Source organism: Nothobranchius furzeri, chromosome 14 (assembly GCF_043380555.1).
Source record: "Nothobranchius furzeri strain GRZ-AD chromosome 14, NfurGRZ-RIMD1, whole genome shotgun sequence".
NCBI classification, from domain to species: Eukaryota; Metazoa; Chordata; class Actinopteri; order Cyprinodontiformes; family Nothobranchiidae; genus Nothobranchius; species Nothobranchius furzeri.
The window spans coordinates 35,014,010-35,029,882 of NC_091754.1; the positions used below are offsets into that span (position 1 = coordinate 35,014,010).

The 15,873-nt window shown below is 47.3% G+C and overlaps 2 protein-coding genes across 3 annotated transcripts; one reads left to right on the plus strand and one right to left on the minus strand.

Moving 5' to 3' along the window:
* The first annotated feature begins 323 nt into the window (after positions 1–323).
* Positions 324–9,426, plus strand: lmln (leishmanolysin-like (metallopeptidase M8 family)). Its single transcript, XM_015965820.3, has 16 exons — positions 324–680; positions 3,277–3,377; positions 3,590–3,620; positions 3,798–3,880; positions 4,321–4,438; positions 4,664–4,842; positions 5,084–5,189; positions 5,318–5,412; positions 5,493–5,610; positions 5,782–5,889; positions 5,973–6,160; positions 6,423–6,555; positions 6,724–6,883; positions 6,975–7,105; positions 8,838–9,048; positions 9,189–9,426. Exons 1-16 carry the CDS (start codon positions 543–545, stop codon positions 9,287–9,289), a joined length of 2,001 nt encoding a protein of 666 aa, XP_015821306.1. The 5' UTR covers positions 324–542; the 3' UTR covers positions 9,290–9,426.
* Positions 9,427–12,304: 2,878 nt separating this feature from the next.
* On the minus strand, positions 12,305–15,032 carry lacc1 (laccase (multicopper oxidoreductase) domain containing 1). Of its 2 annotated transcripts, none has more exons than XM_015965819.3 (5): positions 14,427–15,032; positions 13,798–13,976; positions 13,551–13,716; positions 12,863–13,088; positions 12,305–12,772 (listed from the first exon to the last, which is right to left on the minus strand). In XM_015965819.3, exons 1-5 carry the CDS (start codon positions 14,914–14,916, stop codon positions 12,565–12,567), a joined length of 1,269 nt encoding a protein of 422 aa, XP_015821305.1. In that variant the 5' UTR covers positions 14,917–15,032; the 3' UTR covers positions 12,305–12,564. The 2 variants fall into 2 exon arrangements, with proteins under 2 accessions (XP_015821305.1, XP_054602569.1); XM_054746594.2 differs by having other exon boundaries at positions 13,798–13,897; positions 14,427–14,557.
* Positions 15,033–15,873: the final 841 nt, after the last annotated feature.

A 15,873-nucleotide genomic window follows, 5' to 3' on the forward strand; every position in this document is an offset into this window, starting at 1 on the left:
CCCCTTATACACAGTTATTTACATATTACAAGGAAAGTTTCAGTACATTAGAATAGTCAGTTATTTAGATTTTCATGTTCATACAGATGACTTGCAATGTTACTAAGTACTCGCTAGAGGGCGAGATTTGTCCAACTTTGAGTTGCTGGGGTCACCGAGCGTGTAGTGACCCTGTTTAGGGACGATCTTTGTTCAGTAGCCCGTGCGCATGCGGCCTACGGTAAAAATTACTTCATCATGTGGCTCGTCCTGATTATAGACAATCTTCGGCGCGCCTGTGTTCTCTCTCAGCTGACGCCGAACAACAAACCGGAACCCGCCGCTGTCAGGCGAAGGCTTTCACACCGGCCGGTGTTTCCGCCAGCGCAGCGGTTTCCTCTCTTGACGCGTGAGACTACGTCGCTCAGTTTTGCAGGATGCTAACATGTTCTAGTCACCTCGCAAGCGATGAATGAAACGAGCACCGAGTGGACCGGACCGAGACCGGCGGAGGTTTTGTTTACTTCGGGACATCGAGTCCCGTTTGTCGCGCACGTCGGAGGATGGAGCCTCGGCTGAGTGGTGATGGAACGCCGTTCGTGTCCTGGTTTCTCCTTGGCCCAGTTCTCATCCTCCCACTCCTAGCTGTACCCGCTAGCTGTCACGGTACCTGCAATCACCGAGTCCCCGCCCCGAACGAGGTGAGCCTCCGCGGTCACTGCTGCGTTCAGAGATCAGACAAGTCCTCTGCTGTAGCGGCGGAGCTAGCTAGCTAGCGCTAGCTGCAGTGGCTGATTTCTTTCACAGGTTCAGTTTTCTGTCCTAAAACTGACACCTTATGATTTATAAATACAAAGTAAGCAAACATCTGCTGTTGGACCGCTCGCCCCTTAGGAGGTTTAGGACAGCGGTTCCCAACCTTTTCTGACTCGTGGACCCCTGAGCCGTTTTCTCCGAGTCTTAGTCAAAGGTGTTGACGATTCCCCAAAAGTAGAACGTACAACTGCCAGTTAAACGAACAATAATTTCATTAAATCTCCTTAACGCTGAACCACGTCTCACTTCCTGTGTGGCTCAGTCCTCATGCAGGGTCCAGACTCATGGAAACTTTCTGGAGCTCTGCATCCGCACCAAAGCTGGTGTAAATGCTCCGATTGGACTCAGTGATTTCGGATCCACGTGAAACCGGATCGTATCCATTCTGCATGTGGTCAAGGCTTCAGGCCCTCTGTCAGTAGCAGCTGCAGCCATGCTCTGTTTTTTTTTCTACATGTAATGTTTCTTAACCCTGGTCCTCAGCTCCCCGTCCTACAGGTTTTAGGCGTTTCCCTGCTGCCACACTCCTAATCTAAATGAATGAGTGATTAACAAGTTTCTGCAGAACCTGATGTCATCCTGAAAAGGAAATGCAAATATATAAATCAGGTGGGCTGAAGTGGAGACATGGAAAACATGCAGGACAGGGGCGCTTGATAAAAGCTGGTTTATTTTTCATTTGGGTAGGAATGAGTCATATGGCCTAAAATCTATATCACAATATTTTGTTTATTTATGTCAAAATGACTGTTTTTACATTCTCACATACCAGATGAATAACAGAAGTATTTCTAAAAACTACAGAACGTTTAACGTTCAAAACTTATTTTAAAAAATACAAAAACTTTCAGGTAGTTTTTTTGTTGTGGTATGATTCATTCTCCAACAAAGCAACATAAAACTCCTCATAAAGATGAAGATATTTAAATAAAATCCAAGCTAAATGTGAAGAAAACACAAATTTATAACTAATTTAATTAAGCTGAAGTGAAACATGTAAAAACAGAAATAAGATTGCGTCCTACTTTCATGATTTATTTAATCAGTTTTCATGTTTTTCATAGAAGTTAAGTGTTGCTTCACTAACTGCAGGTAAAAATCATGATTTATCCACAATATTAACATCAGGTCCGTATAAACGACGTTAGCCCGTCCGCAGTCGCACGTGCAAAGCTGACACGGCTTGACTAAATGAATGCACAGTTGCGGTTGGCCTAAATAGATAATAGATAATTAATCAACCTTACATTAATGTGCATTACCTTGTTTGAGTATTCATTAAGCATAACACATCCCAGCACAATGTTTTTTATTTTAGTTTTTACCAGGGATCGTGCTGTCATCATCTGGGTAATGAAATATAAATTTTTTCTGCGTGCCCCCTGTAATGCGCTCACAGACCACCAGGGGTACGCGTGCCCCTGGTTGGGAATCCCTGCCTTAGGGCATTTGTTTCTGTAAGGATCACTCTCTGCTAGGAAGCTAACACGCTAACATAAAGCTAGCTGGTTTGTTTTCGCGTTGGTTACCTTACAGACTTATTTACTCTTTAAAGAGCAAGTCACCCCCAAATCAACTTTTTTTCTGATAAACTACATAAATGCGTGTCTAATCGTGCTGCAGACGTGTTGTCAATAGTTTAGCACTTAAGTGCATTTTAGTTAAAATCTAAATTTTCTGCCTAATGCAGGGTGTTGTGCCGTTGTCAGGTAAAAACTCTGCCCTGCATTTGAATTAAATCTGCCATCGCTATTGGCTAAGAGGTACCTTAGAATGTTAGCTGGTACCATATGATGTCACAATGTTGTTGTGAGCCTCTGTGTGTGTGTATTTGTTAGTGGCTCCGCCCTCTCACTCTGCTAGGCAACAGCTTTTGTTGCATTTTTCAAACAGGAAGTGAGAGTGGAGTAATACTCGGGTAGGGGATGAGTTTCTCGTTAAAAAAATATTTGGGGTTTGCAATGTGCAGTCCCGTTTCCCCTAGCAACAGCGTAAATAAAAAATTGTCGATATTTTCAAAATTAAAGTAGAAAAGATTTAAAAGTGGCTTAGAAACATTTTAAAACCTTACATCTGAAATTAGTAATGTAAATGGAACAGAGCACATTTTAAAAATACCAGCTACTGAGTAGAAGAAGAAGAAGAAAATATCATTTCTATAGCGCCTCTCAAGATAAAAATCACGAGGCACTTCACAAAAACAAACAATGTAAAAATATAAAAAAGCATTTAGAAAATGTTTAAAAATATGTTAAAATGAGCAAAAATAGGCAATTGTGATAAAAAAATGTTAAGAAAGAGAGAGAGTGAACAGGAAAGAGGGAAATCAGTGGATCCTGAGGAAGGTGGAATAGGTGGGGAGAGCAGAACAAAGAGAGAGTGGTGAAGAAGGTCATACAATTATCAAAAGAATAAGAAATGGTGGGTGAACTGCCACAGATTTGTGGTTCTCTATAATGTTTTCCTGCTGACTTGGTTTAGGTTGTCCATCAAGTGTTCCTGAAACCTGATCGTTTAACGAAGAGGAGCTCTGAGGACCTGCAGCTGAAGATAAAGATCATCTACGACAGCAGTGTTGATCAGTAAGTCCTGCTTCTGAAGCTAAGAACCCACCAGCTGACCAGACCAGACCCGCCTGTCACCAAAACAACGCCTATCTGCAAACGCACCAGTTGAGCAGATTGAAGGAGGGTGCATGTTGTTCCGTTGTTTACACATTTGTGTGCGACTCCTCTTTACCGTGATGATTTTAATGAAGTGACGTGTCGCTGATGCGTTCTCTCTCACTCCACAGACTTGCTGCAGACAAGCGGAGGCTGGTGAAGGTGAGAAGACGCCTGATAACGTCACATGATTTTATTTATGTAATGAGTGCAGCAAAAAGAACCGTGGTTCTGTAGGAGAACCCGTGGCTCCTGTGCAGTCAGATGTGGATGTTGTGAATCGTGTTTTGGGTTCACGAGTCGCTGCCTGTGACTCTCTTCCTGTGTGTCCTGTCTCAGGATAAGCTGTTTCCTCAGGCCATTGACTACCTGCAGAGGGCCTTCAGTGTCCGACGCCGGGTCGGACCGGTACTGCTCAGCAGGTAGGTTCTCCGTCACCATCTTCTCAACACTTTAGGAACTCAACGACTGCCATGGATGCGCTAGCCCCAGCCTGACTTGTTTTCATATGTGCAGCCTGTAACCTGTGTAATTGCCGTGTACACCGTTCCACAGATAAATGGAACTAAATTATTACCAAACGGGTCTCACATGTGACCTCGGAGCATTTTGGTTGTGAGCAGTGATGTTACACCGCAGAGAAAAGCGATAAACCTAGAAGGTTCAAGTATAGAAAGGCCCCAGACAGCAGCTAAGTGAAACCGGGTGTCTCCAAACATCCAGCCTTTAGGCTGATGGGTGAAACTGTAAATCATCCTATCATCTCCTATTTCATTTCACATCTCTTTGGGTGTTTGGTAGTTTGGGTGATAAAAGCAGACGAGGAGCCATTCTGTGGTTTAATGTTTGTTTCTGTCGTCAGACAATGTGCCACCAATCAGTACATGAGGAAGAGAGGTGACCCTCATCGCTACTGCCAGGAAGCCTGTGCTGAGGTCACCCGCTGTGGTCCTGTCATCGTCCCACAGCACCACCTGCAGGTCTGGAGGGGTCCTCGGTTCTGGGGGGGGGGGCGCTCAGGAACAATGATCTCCTTTATGTATTTATATTTTATTAATGTATTTGTTAACACAATGGCTGCTCCACCCTTCAGACGCGGCTCCTGTGGTGGGGGGAGGGGCCAGAGCGGTTAAAAGATTAATCAGATTAGTTATTGAGGCTCTAGAGGAGCTAATTAAAGCTCTGTCGTCTGTGTGTTGTTGCAGCAATGCAAGGTGTGCAGTGATTCTGGGAAGTCCTGCGGCCCCACAGGGCCCCCAGACGGCCCTGGGGTGGATGGGTCCGACTTTGTGCTCTATGTCAGCGGCGTGACCACGGAGCGCTGCGGCCAGGAGAACATAGTGGCGTACGCTGCCTACTGCCAGCTGGAGGCGGAGCTGGACAGGTGGGACCGCAGTGTGTGCATCACAGAGACAGTAGGATTAGAGTAAAGCTGCTGTTGGCTGGTTACCTAGCAACCACGATCAGTCAGAGTAATCACATACATTATATTAATTAATGCGTGCGTGTGTGTGTATGTGTGTGCACGTGCGTGTGTGTATGTGCACGCACATGTGCATTCGTGTGTGTCTGCATGTGCGTGTGCATTCGTGTGTGCATGTGTGTGTGTGTGTGTGTGTTCTCAGGCCCATAGCAGGATATGCCAACCTGTGCCCTGCCATGATCTCCTCCCAGCCTCAGGAGTTTGAAGGGATGCTCTCCACAGTCAAGCACGAGATCATCCACGCTCTGGTAAACCGGTTTCAGCTGCTCTGGTTTCGTGCTGAATGTGGATGTTTCTGCTGATAAACAGACTCTGAGCTCCGGGTTTCTCCGCTTCTGAAGTTGTGTTTTTGTCTCGCTGGTCTCCTGCCCCCCAGGGCTTCTCTGCCGGCCTGTTTGCCTTCTACCACGATGATGAAGGGAAACCCCTGACTCCTCGCTTCGCCAGCGGTCTGCCAGCCTTCAACGAGAGGTGAGAAGCTCCTCGTCTCAGTGTGGGTTAGGGTCCTGCTGATGTTCCAGCTCTAACTCTGGTCTCCACCTGTGTGTCAGTCTGGGTCTGTACCAGTGGAGCGAGGCGGTGATCAGAAGGGTCAGCAGGCTGTGGGACATCAGAGGGGCAGAGATGGTCCGACACCACGTGCACGTCCTGGTCACTCCTCGCGTTGTGGTAAGGAGGTGGAGCCTCTCTGCTAGTCTCCATCTCCATCTTTTAGCTGAGCGCTGTTCTGTTGTCATAGTAACAGTCACCTCCTAGTGAAGCCCCATGCAGTGCTCCGCTGACCTCAGCTCAGGTCACATGAATTCCTTCCTGATGTTTTGTTCTGTGCTGCTCCTTCAGGAGGAGGCCAGGAGACACTTTAACTGTCCCATCCTGGAGGGGATGGAGCTGGAGAACCAGGGCGGGATGGGAACTGAGCTCAATCACTGGGAGAAGAGACTTCTGGAGGTGGGCTCCTCGTCTCTGCTGCCTCTGACAGCAATGCCAGTTTAAAGTTTTCATCCTGTGCTCGTGGCTCTGGTCTGTTCCAGAACGAAGCGATGACCGGCTCCCACACCCAGAACCGGGTGTTCTCTCGGCTCACGCTCGCCATCATGGAGGACAGCGGCTGGTACCGAGCCAACTACAGCTTGGCCCAGAGGCTGGACTGGGGCCGCGGTCTTGGGTGCGACTTTGTCATGAAGAGCTGCAAGTTTTGGATGGACAAGCAGCAACAGAGGTGCCGTGAAACACCCGTTTTAGTCCAGGGCTCCCGTGGGTTTCACCTGCTCCCATCTTAAATGTGGGAGCACGACTCTGATGTCTGAGCTGGGAAACGTCTTCATTCAGACTTCCAGATAGCTTTTTCATTGTTCTGATGATCTGCCATCACAAAGCCACGCATTTACTAAAGCAGCATTTGGGTGACTCATACATGGTTAGGGTTGTTTCTGCGAGCAGACAGAGTCTGACCACCTCAGCCCTTTTGTCTGCTGCTGCAGGAGACACCCCGTGACTCCGTACTGTGACACGGTGCGAGCTTCTCCTCTTCAGCTGACCTGCAGACAGGACCAGCTGGCTGTAGCCGTCTGCAACCTGCAGAAGTACCCCCAGGAGCTGCCTCTGGAGTACCAGGTAACTGTGAGCTGGAACCTTCCATGCAGGATGGTGAATGGAGAACAGGCTCAGATGTGGTGGCACGAGCAGATTTGCACTTATTGTTATAGATCTGTTAAGCAGGAGGTGTTTTTTGTTGCTGCGAAAGAGTCGCTCTGACACCAGTTTGTTTTTGTTCTGTGTCAGTATTTTGATCAGATTCCAGATGTGGCCACTGACCAGCTGTCATTCTTTGGGGGTGCAGTGGAGATCGCAGATTACTGCCCCTTCAGCCAGGAGTTCAGCTGGCACCTAAGTGGAGAATATCAGAGGAACTCGTACTGCCGAGTGTTGGAGAACCAGCCAGGTGCTGCTCACCCTGACGTTCGCCTCTGAGCTACAGAGGGATGTTTGAGTCACGCCTCCTCATATCAAGGTGTGTGTGTGTGTGTGTGCAGATTTGTGGAGGAACTATGGAGCGGAGCAGTACGGACCCGACTCTGTGTGTCTGTACCAGAAGTCAGCCTTTGTGATGGAGCAGTGCACGAGGAAGATGACGTATCCAGACTGGGGTTCTGGATGCTACAAGGTGACATCACTGATGGGCGGTTGGACAAACACATGACGTGGACAGCTTTCATTGCACGAGGCTACCGTAAACGCAGCTTCATTTAAAAGTTTTCGCTTGAGCAAACTTCAGATCTGCTGACATTCACATGTGACCAGCAGTTAAATGTCCACTCACTCCTAAAAGACGAGCTAACACTCCCACTCACAGCTTCACATGGCTGGTACTACTCCACAGGGGCGCTTTAGCCTGTTTTTGGGGGGTGCTAAAGCGCCCCTAAACCTCTAAACCTAGAAACGCCCCTGCTACTCCATTTATGAACAGTGTTGGGCAAGTTACTTCAAAACTGTAATGCATTATTTATTACGTGTTACCCTCATTTTAAAGTAATTCATTACATCACAAGATTACTGATTTCAAAATGTAAGGCATTACACTACTTTTGCATTACTCTTAGTTACTTTTAACAAAACAACTTCAGTATGAATTTGGTAATCTGACGCTCAGTGAACCCATGACACATACGGTGGAAGGTGATGTGGTGTCTGAGCTAGTGTTGCTGTTAAAAACAGTTCTTTAGAATTATTGTTTATTAAATCAAAGCAACAACAAACTGTACTCTCAGCACGCTGCCATCTTATATTAACTGAGCAGGGAGTGAGGTGGTGGGGGCTCCAAGCCTATATTTGTCTTGGTCCCCAAATGCCTTGATACGGCCCTGGATGTGGGACTGACTTCTGGGGTGATCTGATTCTATCACATGTATAAATATTAAATGCTTATTCATTATTGCTTTTCACTGGTAAAAATGTGTATTGGGGATAAATCTACCTACTTTTTTCTTTTCAAGCACTTTGTTTTGTTTTCTTGATTTTATATGAATTATTTCCGGCCCTTTCCCTCTGACCTTCCTGCATGCTGCATGTTTTCTCTGTCTTCCAGAAAAACGGTTTCCTAGACTTCCTACTTTCTAACTAATCAGCCAAAGGGACCTTAACATGCGCTGCGCTCCAGCAGCAATGAGTTGAAATCACCGGGATACAGATTAAACTCAGCTGAGGCAAAGCACGTCAGAAAAGTACAGAAAGTACCAGAGAATATGCACCGATATGAACAATCACAAGTGAATTATTTTGTTTTAGTGGAGCGATTTTGTGAATGTTACAGCAGCTGCATGCAGGACACAGCTGGGGTATTTGAGCCGTTACCGCTGAGTCCTCTCTGCCCCCAAAGCGGAGTCATAAATGACTAATATATGCAGATACTGGATCTTTTTTCAGGCTTCTGGCAATTTGAATTTTTAAGAAACGCATCTTGATTCTGGGTTTAAAAATGCATTGTAATTACCGCGTTACTGACAATTGTACCGAGTAAATATTACCAATTTGTTTCCTTGTAATGCCTTACATTACCACATTACAGCAAAAAGCAATGCATTACAGTACTTAATTACTTTTGTACCACGTTACTCCCAACACTGTTTATGAAGCTCTTCATTTGAATCAGGAGCTCATAAAAAGGCTGATCAGCTGTGGAGTCGCTCTTCTTTAGGTGGTTCATGATGAGATACAGGAGGCAAGAATGAGACAGCTACTAATAAGTTCCTGCTGCGCTCATAAACACACACACACACACACACACACACACACACACACACACACACACACACACACACACACACACACACACGGTTTGTGGGTGATGATAAAGAGCAGTAGGACTGAGGCCCATGGTTCTCTCTGACCCCTCCCAGGTGTCGTGCACCAATCAGGGCCTGACGGTGTTTGTTCAGAACCGCTCCTTCCACTGCTCCCGTAAGGGTCAGCTGCTGAGCGTCAGCGTCCGGGTCGGTAACTGGGTCTACAACGGAGTCCTCGTCTGCCCCGCCTGCTCCAACTTCTGCTCCAGCTGCCCCCTCCCCCACCAGATCCCCCCCATCAACACCACGAGGAGCAACCCCATTGGTCAGTGACCTCAGGCCTTAAGACTGTGTGTGTGTGTGTGTGTGTGTGTGTGTGTGTGTGTGTGTGTGTGTGTGTGTGTGTGTGTGTGTGTGTGTGTGTGTACTCTATAGAAAACACACTTTGATTGTTGTCTGTTTTAGATCCCTGCTCCAGTTCTCCTGGTCTGGCCATCACTCTGTGGCTCCTGCTGCTCAACCTGCTCCCTCTAGTGGCCGGACTGCTGCTCTGCCACTGCAGCTGATCACACACACACACACACACACACACACACACACACACACACACACACACACACACACACACACACACACACACACACACACACACACGGTAGCTAACCTCTCCTGTGTACTGTAGCTCTCTGCTTTCTTGTTCTTATTCACGTATCCTCAGGGCCGTTGCTCGTTCATTTCTTTGTAAAAATGTTCTTCAGCCCTTCCTGGTGAGACAGCCACACCCCTCGTTCTGTCAGAGGTCCTTTCAGGTGTGTATCAGTGTGTTTACATGCACTCCAATAACCAGACTACTGTGGCCTGATTCCTCCAGAACAAGGAAGTATATGTTCATGTATTTGATATTTGCTTTTATGCTAAATGAGGAGTTAGCATGGAGGCTATAGAGAACACTTGTCAGGGGTCACAGAAGCGAATTATCCTCCATGTTTGCACCCAGATGTTTCTAAAACCAGGAAAGCTTCAGTTAGCAACACGTGGCAGCTAAAGTCAGGAGGAAATGAGCACTGATCAGGAACCTTTGACCTGAGAAAACATCTTTTTATAACTTTGGTACATTTGAAGTCCCATTGGTCATCACACAGTGGAGACATTACATCTCTGCATCTGACCCATCCCCGTGGGGAGCGGTGAGCTGCAGCCTTGGCTGTTCTTAGGAACCTTTTGGTTGTTTAACCCCCAATCCAGCCCCTTCAAGCTGCGTGTCAAACGGAGGAGTTGGGTCCCATTGTTAAAGTCTTTGGTACGACCCGACCGGGATTTGAACCCCGATCTCCCCAGACGGACACTGATCCCAGATGGTGGTGATGATCAGACAAAAACAAAAGCCCTGTTGGATTGAAGGGTGATGAGTCGGCATTTAAGTAATAATAAGTGTTTTAATAAGTGAGTCTGATTTTTGTTGGTCTGGTTTTTCTGAGTAACTATGGCAACGTGGTGCATGTAAACATGGTGGATTCACTCGGACTTTGTACCGTTTGTGTTCGGAGAGCCTCCTGAAGCAGCTACGTGTTTCTTTAGCCGCGACGGAGCCGTCAGCAGCACGTCATAGCTGCTGATAGGAACCGCTGTGGTCAACAGAACCTTTTCCACCGGAGCCGTCAGTAGCGCGAGTCGGCCGCGTCTCAGGAGCAGCATGTTGAGGCCCTTATGCGCCGGTTCTATTTTCTACGCGCTACGCCTCTGAAACGGGTCAAGTTCGGCATTTTTGGTGAAGGAAAGACAGGAAATCGGATGTGGAAACGGAGCGAAGCTTCCCGAGATTTTCAGAATAAAGAAACGTACTGCCTTCCGGTTGCTTTACTTAAAAAAAAGTTATCACCGAGCTAGCGGTCTCCTGTGTTTTTCCATAATGGACGACGAACGGTTGATTACTGAAGTGGTTACTCCTGCTTGTTGTGTTTGCTGACGAAGTCACGCGTGATTTTGCTAATACCGCGTGACTTCGTGCTTTGTTGATGACAGCTGCTCCCCTGCTGCGTCGTGTCTCGTGGGAAGGGCCAAGCAGCAGCTTACATGAGCAAGACGTGCTGCTGACGGCTGTGGTGGAAAGGAGGGGTATTTCACATAATTGTTTAATATTTAATTTTAGGTTATTTATTTGTGTTTTATTTATGTTGTGGAGGCTCGCCATTTCTGATGAAGCCAAATCTGAGGAAAGACTCGAGAGATGACAAGATCTGATGTTTGTGTCACTCCCGCCAGAGGCTGTTTGTAAACGAACTTCTTCAGCTGGGAGGAAGGGTCATAATGGAGGAGGGTGTGGTGCCCTCTGGTGGTAGCTGGAGGTAAAGCTGACACAAACATGCAGAGTGGAAGGCGGAGCTGCCGAGCTGAAGTTTTAGATGTTTAAGCTCACTGACTCGGAGCTGACTTCACGACTGATTTAGGATAGACCTGTAGTGTTTCAGGTGTGAGGAACAGTGGGTCTGTGAGCTTCTGGACCCGAAAGGATCCTGGTCCGAGTCGGACCTGAGCAGGACCGAGTTTAACGGTGCGTCTCTCTAAACTAATGAAACCTTTAGGACAGATTTACTGTAAAATAGGAAATGAAGGAAGCTTTATTCTGCCTGCTGTTTTGTACATTTGTGCGTTAGCGTTTAAAACGCGGCCCAGTGGAGCACCGGTGTGATTCTGCGTCTGTTTAAAGGTTTTGTGGAGGCCAAAACGTGGTTCTGAATGTTTATTTAAGGTGGAACAAATGAAGCGGAGTGAGTTTGAGGCTGAAGCCACCGTCAGGAGGAGTTTTAGCTCTGATGTCAAAGTCATGATGTTTATGGGAGGATGGTGATGTCACAGGGGTTCGTTCCATTCCTTGTGAAAATTTCACCTCAGATCAAATTCTTCCCTCACAAGGATTTGGGTCTCCATGACGAATGAAACCTGCTACTGGGACGTCCAGAGGAACTCCATGGATCAGAAATGAGTTAGACGTTTGCACCACACCTACAGATCTGGCCGTAAAGCTTTAGGAGGTCTCTGACAGCAGCAGCCAGACGCAGCTGGGCTCTATTCTGTATGTTTAATGTTGTGTAAAATGTCCGAAAGCCGGTCACGTTGGGTCTGATGCAGTGAAGATCTGACCACCAGTTTTATTTCACACATCAAAGAGATTGTTGGGAAGAGCAGCCAAAACCCTCACACCCGTTCTCCTTTTTATGAATAGGGCTGCTTTTTAAGACAACTTGTAAAAAATAAATGTGTCGATCCTGAAGGTGCGTGTGTCGTCTCATTTCCTGTTGTGTGAAGGCTGCTGGAGAGGCGCCTGGAACCGAATCAGGTGCGATGTTTACCAAAGAGGATGCATCGCTGCTGTACAATAACACAGAGCAAATTCTGCATTTCCCAGTAAAAGTTGTAATGAGCTGCCCCGGATAGACTCCTGAATGGCTTCAGTTTGGAGAAACAGAGATGGCACATTACAGGACTGATGAGCTCCCAGTCCAAACCCCAACTAAGTTCAGACAGTTACTATTTGGTTTTGTCTCCTGATTTAAAAGCTCTTAAAGAACAAGTCACCCCCCTACAAGAATGCTAAATATTTTTATTTTAAACGAGATGCACAAAAGCACGCCCGTCTGCAGCAGGATGCTCTTTTACATGGTCGGATAAGCCCGTTTGAGTTCAGTGACAGCAGGAGGAAGTAGTACTCAGCTTGTTGCTGCTGCAGAACTGATGTCTGCTGGCTTTTGTAGTTTACAAACATCACGTTACAGGAAGATGAGGCCATTCCTAAAGATGGGGGAGATCTCCAGGACTTCCCACAGCCGACTTCTGACCTCCGTCACGTCTGTCCCACTGCAGCTGCGGTCTGCTTGGCTGTTTCTTTGATCCACAGGAATCCCACCTGGGTGCCAAAGTTGAGTCCGTCCCTGACATGGGAGAAGAAGTCATCGGGATGACAGGAGGTGCATTGAGAAACCCAGTTCTGGTCCTTCACCGAGTCATCATGGATGTGCTCCGGCAGGACGCCACCATTCTGGAGAAGAACTCTGGGAGCAGAGTGAAAGAAGGTACTTTTTCGTTGTTGCTCAGATCAGATCACCCTCATCCCGTGGATATTTTACTGCTCTGACTCTGACCTGTTGGCGAGACGGATGTCCACGTGCGGTTTGGGCGACTCTGGATCAGGGACACAGTCTGGATGGATGCTGAGGAAGTCCAGTGCCTGCTCTCTGGGCAGTGTGAAGCAACACACCCCCACCGCCGGTCCCACGGCCACCAAGATGTCGTTCATCCGACAGTCAAAGTTGGCCACCATGGCATTCACAGTGGCCATGGCAACCCCCATTAACGTCCCTTTCCAACCTGCAAATCAACCGTGATCACCATGAACAACCAGGGATGTAGAGAATATCAATACACCTGATTATTGTGATGGTTCCTGTTATGAGACTGAATCAATATTTAAAATCTATTTTTGACTTGATTTTGATTGAGAATTTACATCCAAACATTTACTGGATTTCCTTTCTGGTGCAGCGGAACCCCGACTGCAGCAGTTTTTAACGCCTTCGCCAGATTTCTGTTAACACACAAGCCTCTTGGAAGCTTCCGGCTTGAGATTCCCAAACAAATGTATCAATTGCAAATATCAATGATAAATAGAATATATTGTAATATATCGAGTCTTCTTGCCAGTACACACCCCTGATAACCACTAGACCTGAGCATGTGTGTAATTATACATTTACCTGGGGTTTGCTTGTAAGAATCAACAGTGTCAGCTGCCCACCATGATGCTTAAACGTCCCTGAATGCATCGTCTACCTGCATGAGCGGCTCCAATCACCCTCTTCACTGGATCAGCGAACAGGATTGGCATGCAGTCTGCGCCTGGTGCTGTCAAAACCAGCCCACTCTGGTTGGTCACCATGGAATCGTAGCTGTCCGGCTCAGCTTGTCCCAAAACCCAGACGTCACTCGCATGGTTCACCTGCAGAAAACGGATAACCTGCCAACCCGGGCTTTACTATAGAGTACATTTGCTTTTGCTGTGTTACAACCATCAAAGAACCTTAACAGACTGTAGAGGCAGAGGGTGGAAACCAGCGTGGAGGGCCAGCCGGCGTTTGTTCTCCATCACCACGGCAACGGGGTCCCTCCTCTTGCAGCTGCTGAACAGATTTAAGGAGGACAGGGTTGGGATGCAGGATACACCACCTGAACGAGTGGTGAAGCCGTGACCAAAGCAGTCTGAGACACAGAGGAGAGAGAAGTTCTTTCGATCATGCATGACATCATTCGGTCAGCTGTCACTGCAGCGAGTTACATACAGATACAATACATGCGTATTCACTGGCAGGACTAAGGGTGGGGGTCACAGGGTGCTGAAATCTGATTGGCCCCCATTTGTGCATCTGTCCTGTCCTCCTTTGAGCAATGATCTAGCAAGTCTTGCTAGGCCAGGCGCATGATGGATATTCTGATGGAAATTTCCAGATTAACAGTAAAAATTACACACTGTCAATTTAAAATACACAAATTTCAGATTCAAGAGTAAAAAAATAAATAAAAAAGACAAGCATGTCAGACTAATGCTTGGCCCCTCTGTACATAGTGTGCCCCCACTCAGAAAAATCTGTGCCCCCACTCAGAAAAATCCTAGCTCCGCCTCTGTTTTTATTTATTGAGACTTGAACCGACCTGGAATCAGTGATGACTTCAGAACTCGAATGTCTCCCTTTAATGCAGGAAGCTGCTGCAGAAACGTATACACCTCCTCCTGTACTGTTAGTCCAGGTGGGTTCAAGTGGGTGGAGCCTCTGCAGCTCGTACAGGTGAGCTGAACCACCTCATAATCAAACCTATAAACGGACGTAAAGAGCAGTTCCTGATACTGGCCCAGCTCCTCCCGACCCCGCGCAGTTGTGCAGACCCGGATGCAGGTCTGCTCCAGCAGGTCCAAATCCAGCTGGTCCACGGCCTGCTTGAAGCAGTAGAGACACTCCGCGATGGAGCCAGAGTCCAGCACCTGCACCCTGCTGTGTGACCTCTGGAGCGCCTTTGAAAAGCCGCTGATATCCCGGTGATTTCTCCCGCAGAGCAGAAACACGCACAAGCTCGACTCCCGCAGCAGAGAGGCGCCGGCGCACTCCGGGCAGCCGCCGTGCGCCAGATCCACCAGCACCACCATCCCGTTCAGATCCAAGTCCGGTCCGGAGCGGTCCGCTGCTCCTGCCTCTTGTAGAGCAGGTAGGTACGTGTTTGTCACATAGGCGAAAGAACAGAAACTACAGCTGAGAGGGCGCTTCCTTCATTGCGAGGCCACGCCCACTCTGGAAAGCCCGAACAGCCGGTGGAAGTTCTCTGCAGGACTTCCTGCTGCTTCTGCTGCACGGAAAGTTCAGCGTTCCAGAGCATGCACAAATATGCAGACATGCATGAGGAATGATGTGGAGCTGTTTTGGCCAAATACTGAAAATAAAATGTGCACTCTCTGACACCAGTGAGTGAAATCAAGCCTGTTGAAGTCCAGTGCAGGTTTTCAGAGGTTTAGGGGTTTGTGGACAAAAGGAAACGTTTTTATGTCATACAGCAGGATTATTTATTATTAGGATTATTTATGTGCCTCGTGACTGTGGGACGGTGTTACGTTGGAGTGTTTTCTGAAGTAGAAGTGAGAATCAGTGTTGTTTCACCATCTGTCTAATCAGGTCTAACACTAAATCTGAGGTTTTCTGTTCAGATGTTAGTTCAGAGATGAAGTTTGTCAGTGGTTTCTGGTTTGGAGAAGAACAAAAACCACTTCCCAGATTATAACCATGTCAGGTATGCAGCCTGACTCAGCCAACCCCTATGCACGTGCCTCCTGCAGCCTTCTGATGGGAATCTCTGAGAATGAGGAAACTTTGAGACAATAATGATGGGAATTACGGCTCTTTTTAGAGAGCCGGCTCTTTCGGCTCCCAAGTGGCTCCTCAGATTTTCTGTTGCGTAGAGTACATTTATAACCAAAATAATGCAAAACTATATGTAAAATGATTTACTAATGTAAAAAATGCAAAATATCAAATATTTATCATTTCTATGGATTTAATAACTGAACACTTTAAGAAATCTCCACTTTCCAACGGCTGGCGCTCATTTTCTC

What these genes read in the sequence shown, in the direction of transcription:
- lmln (XM_015965820.3), top strand. Translation starts at nt 543, where the DNA reads ATGGAGCCTCGGCTGAGTGGTGATGGAACGCCGTTCGTGTCCTGGTTT. An exon ending in ACAAGCGGAGGCTGGTGAAG is followed by an intron (nt 3,621 to 3,797) that starts GTGAGAAGACGC and finishes GTCCTGTCTCAG; the next exon opens with GATAAGCTGTTTCCTCAGGC. An exon ending in TCCCACAGCACCACCTGCAG is followed by an intron (nt 4,439 to 4,663) that starts GTCTGGAGGGGT and finishes GTGTTGTTGCAG; the next exon opens with CAATGCAAGGTGTGCAGTGA.
- lacc1 (XM_015965819.3), bottom strand. Translation starts at nt 14,916, where the DNA reads ATGGTGGTGCTGGTGGATCTGGCGCACGGCGGCTGCCCGGAGTGCGCC. An exon ending in TGCCTCTACAGTCTGTTAAG is followed by an intron (nt 13,717 to 13,797) that starts GTTCTTTGATGG and finishes CGTTTTCTGCAG; the next exon opens with GTGAACCATGCGAGTGACGT. An exon ending in GATTGGAGCCGCTCATGCAG is followed by an intron (nt 13,089 to 13,550) that starts GTAGACGATGCA and finishes GTTGATTTGCAG; the next exon opens with GTTGGAAAGGGACGTTAATG.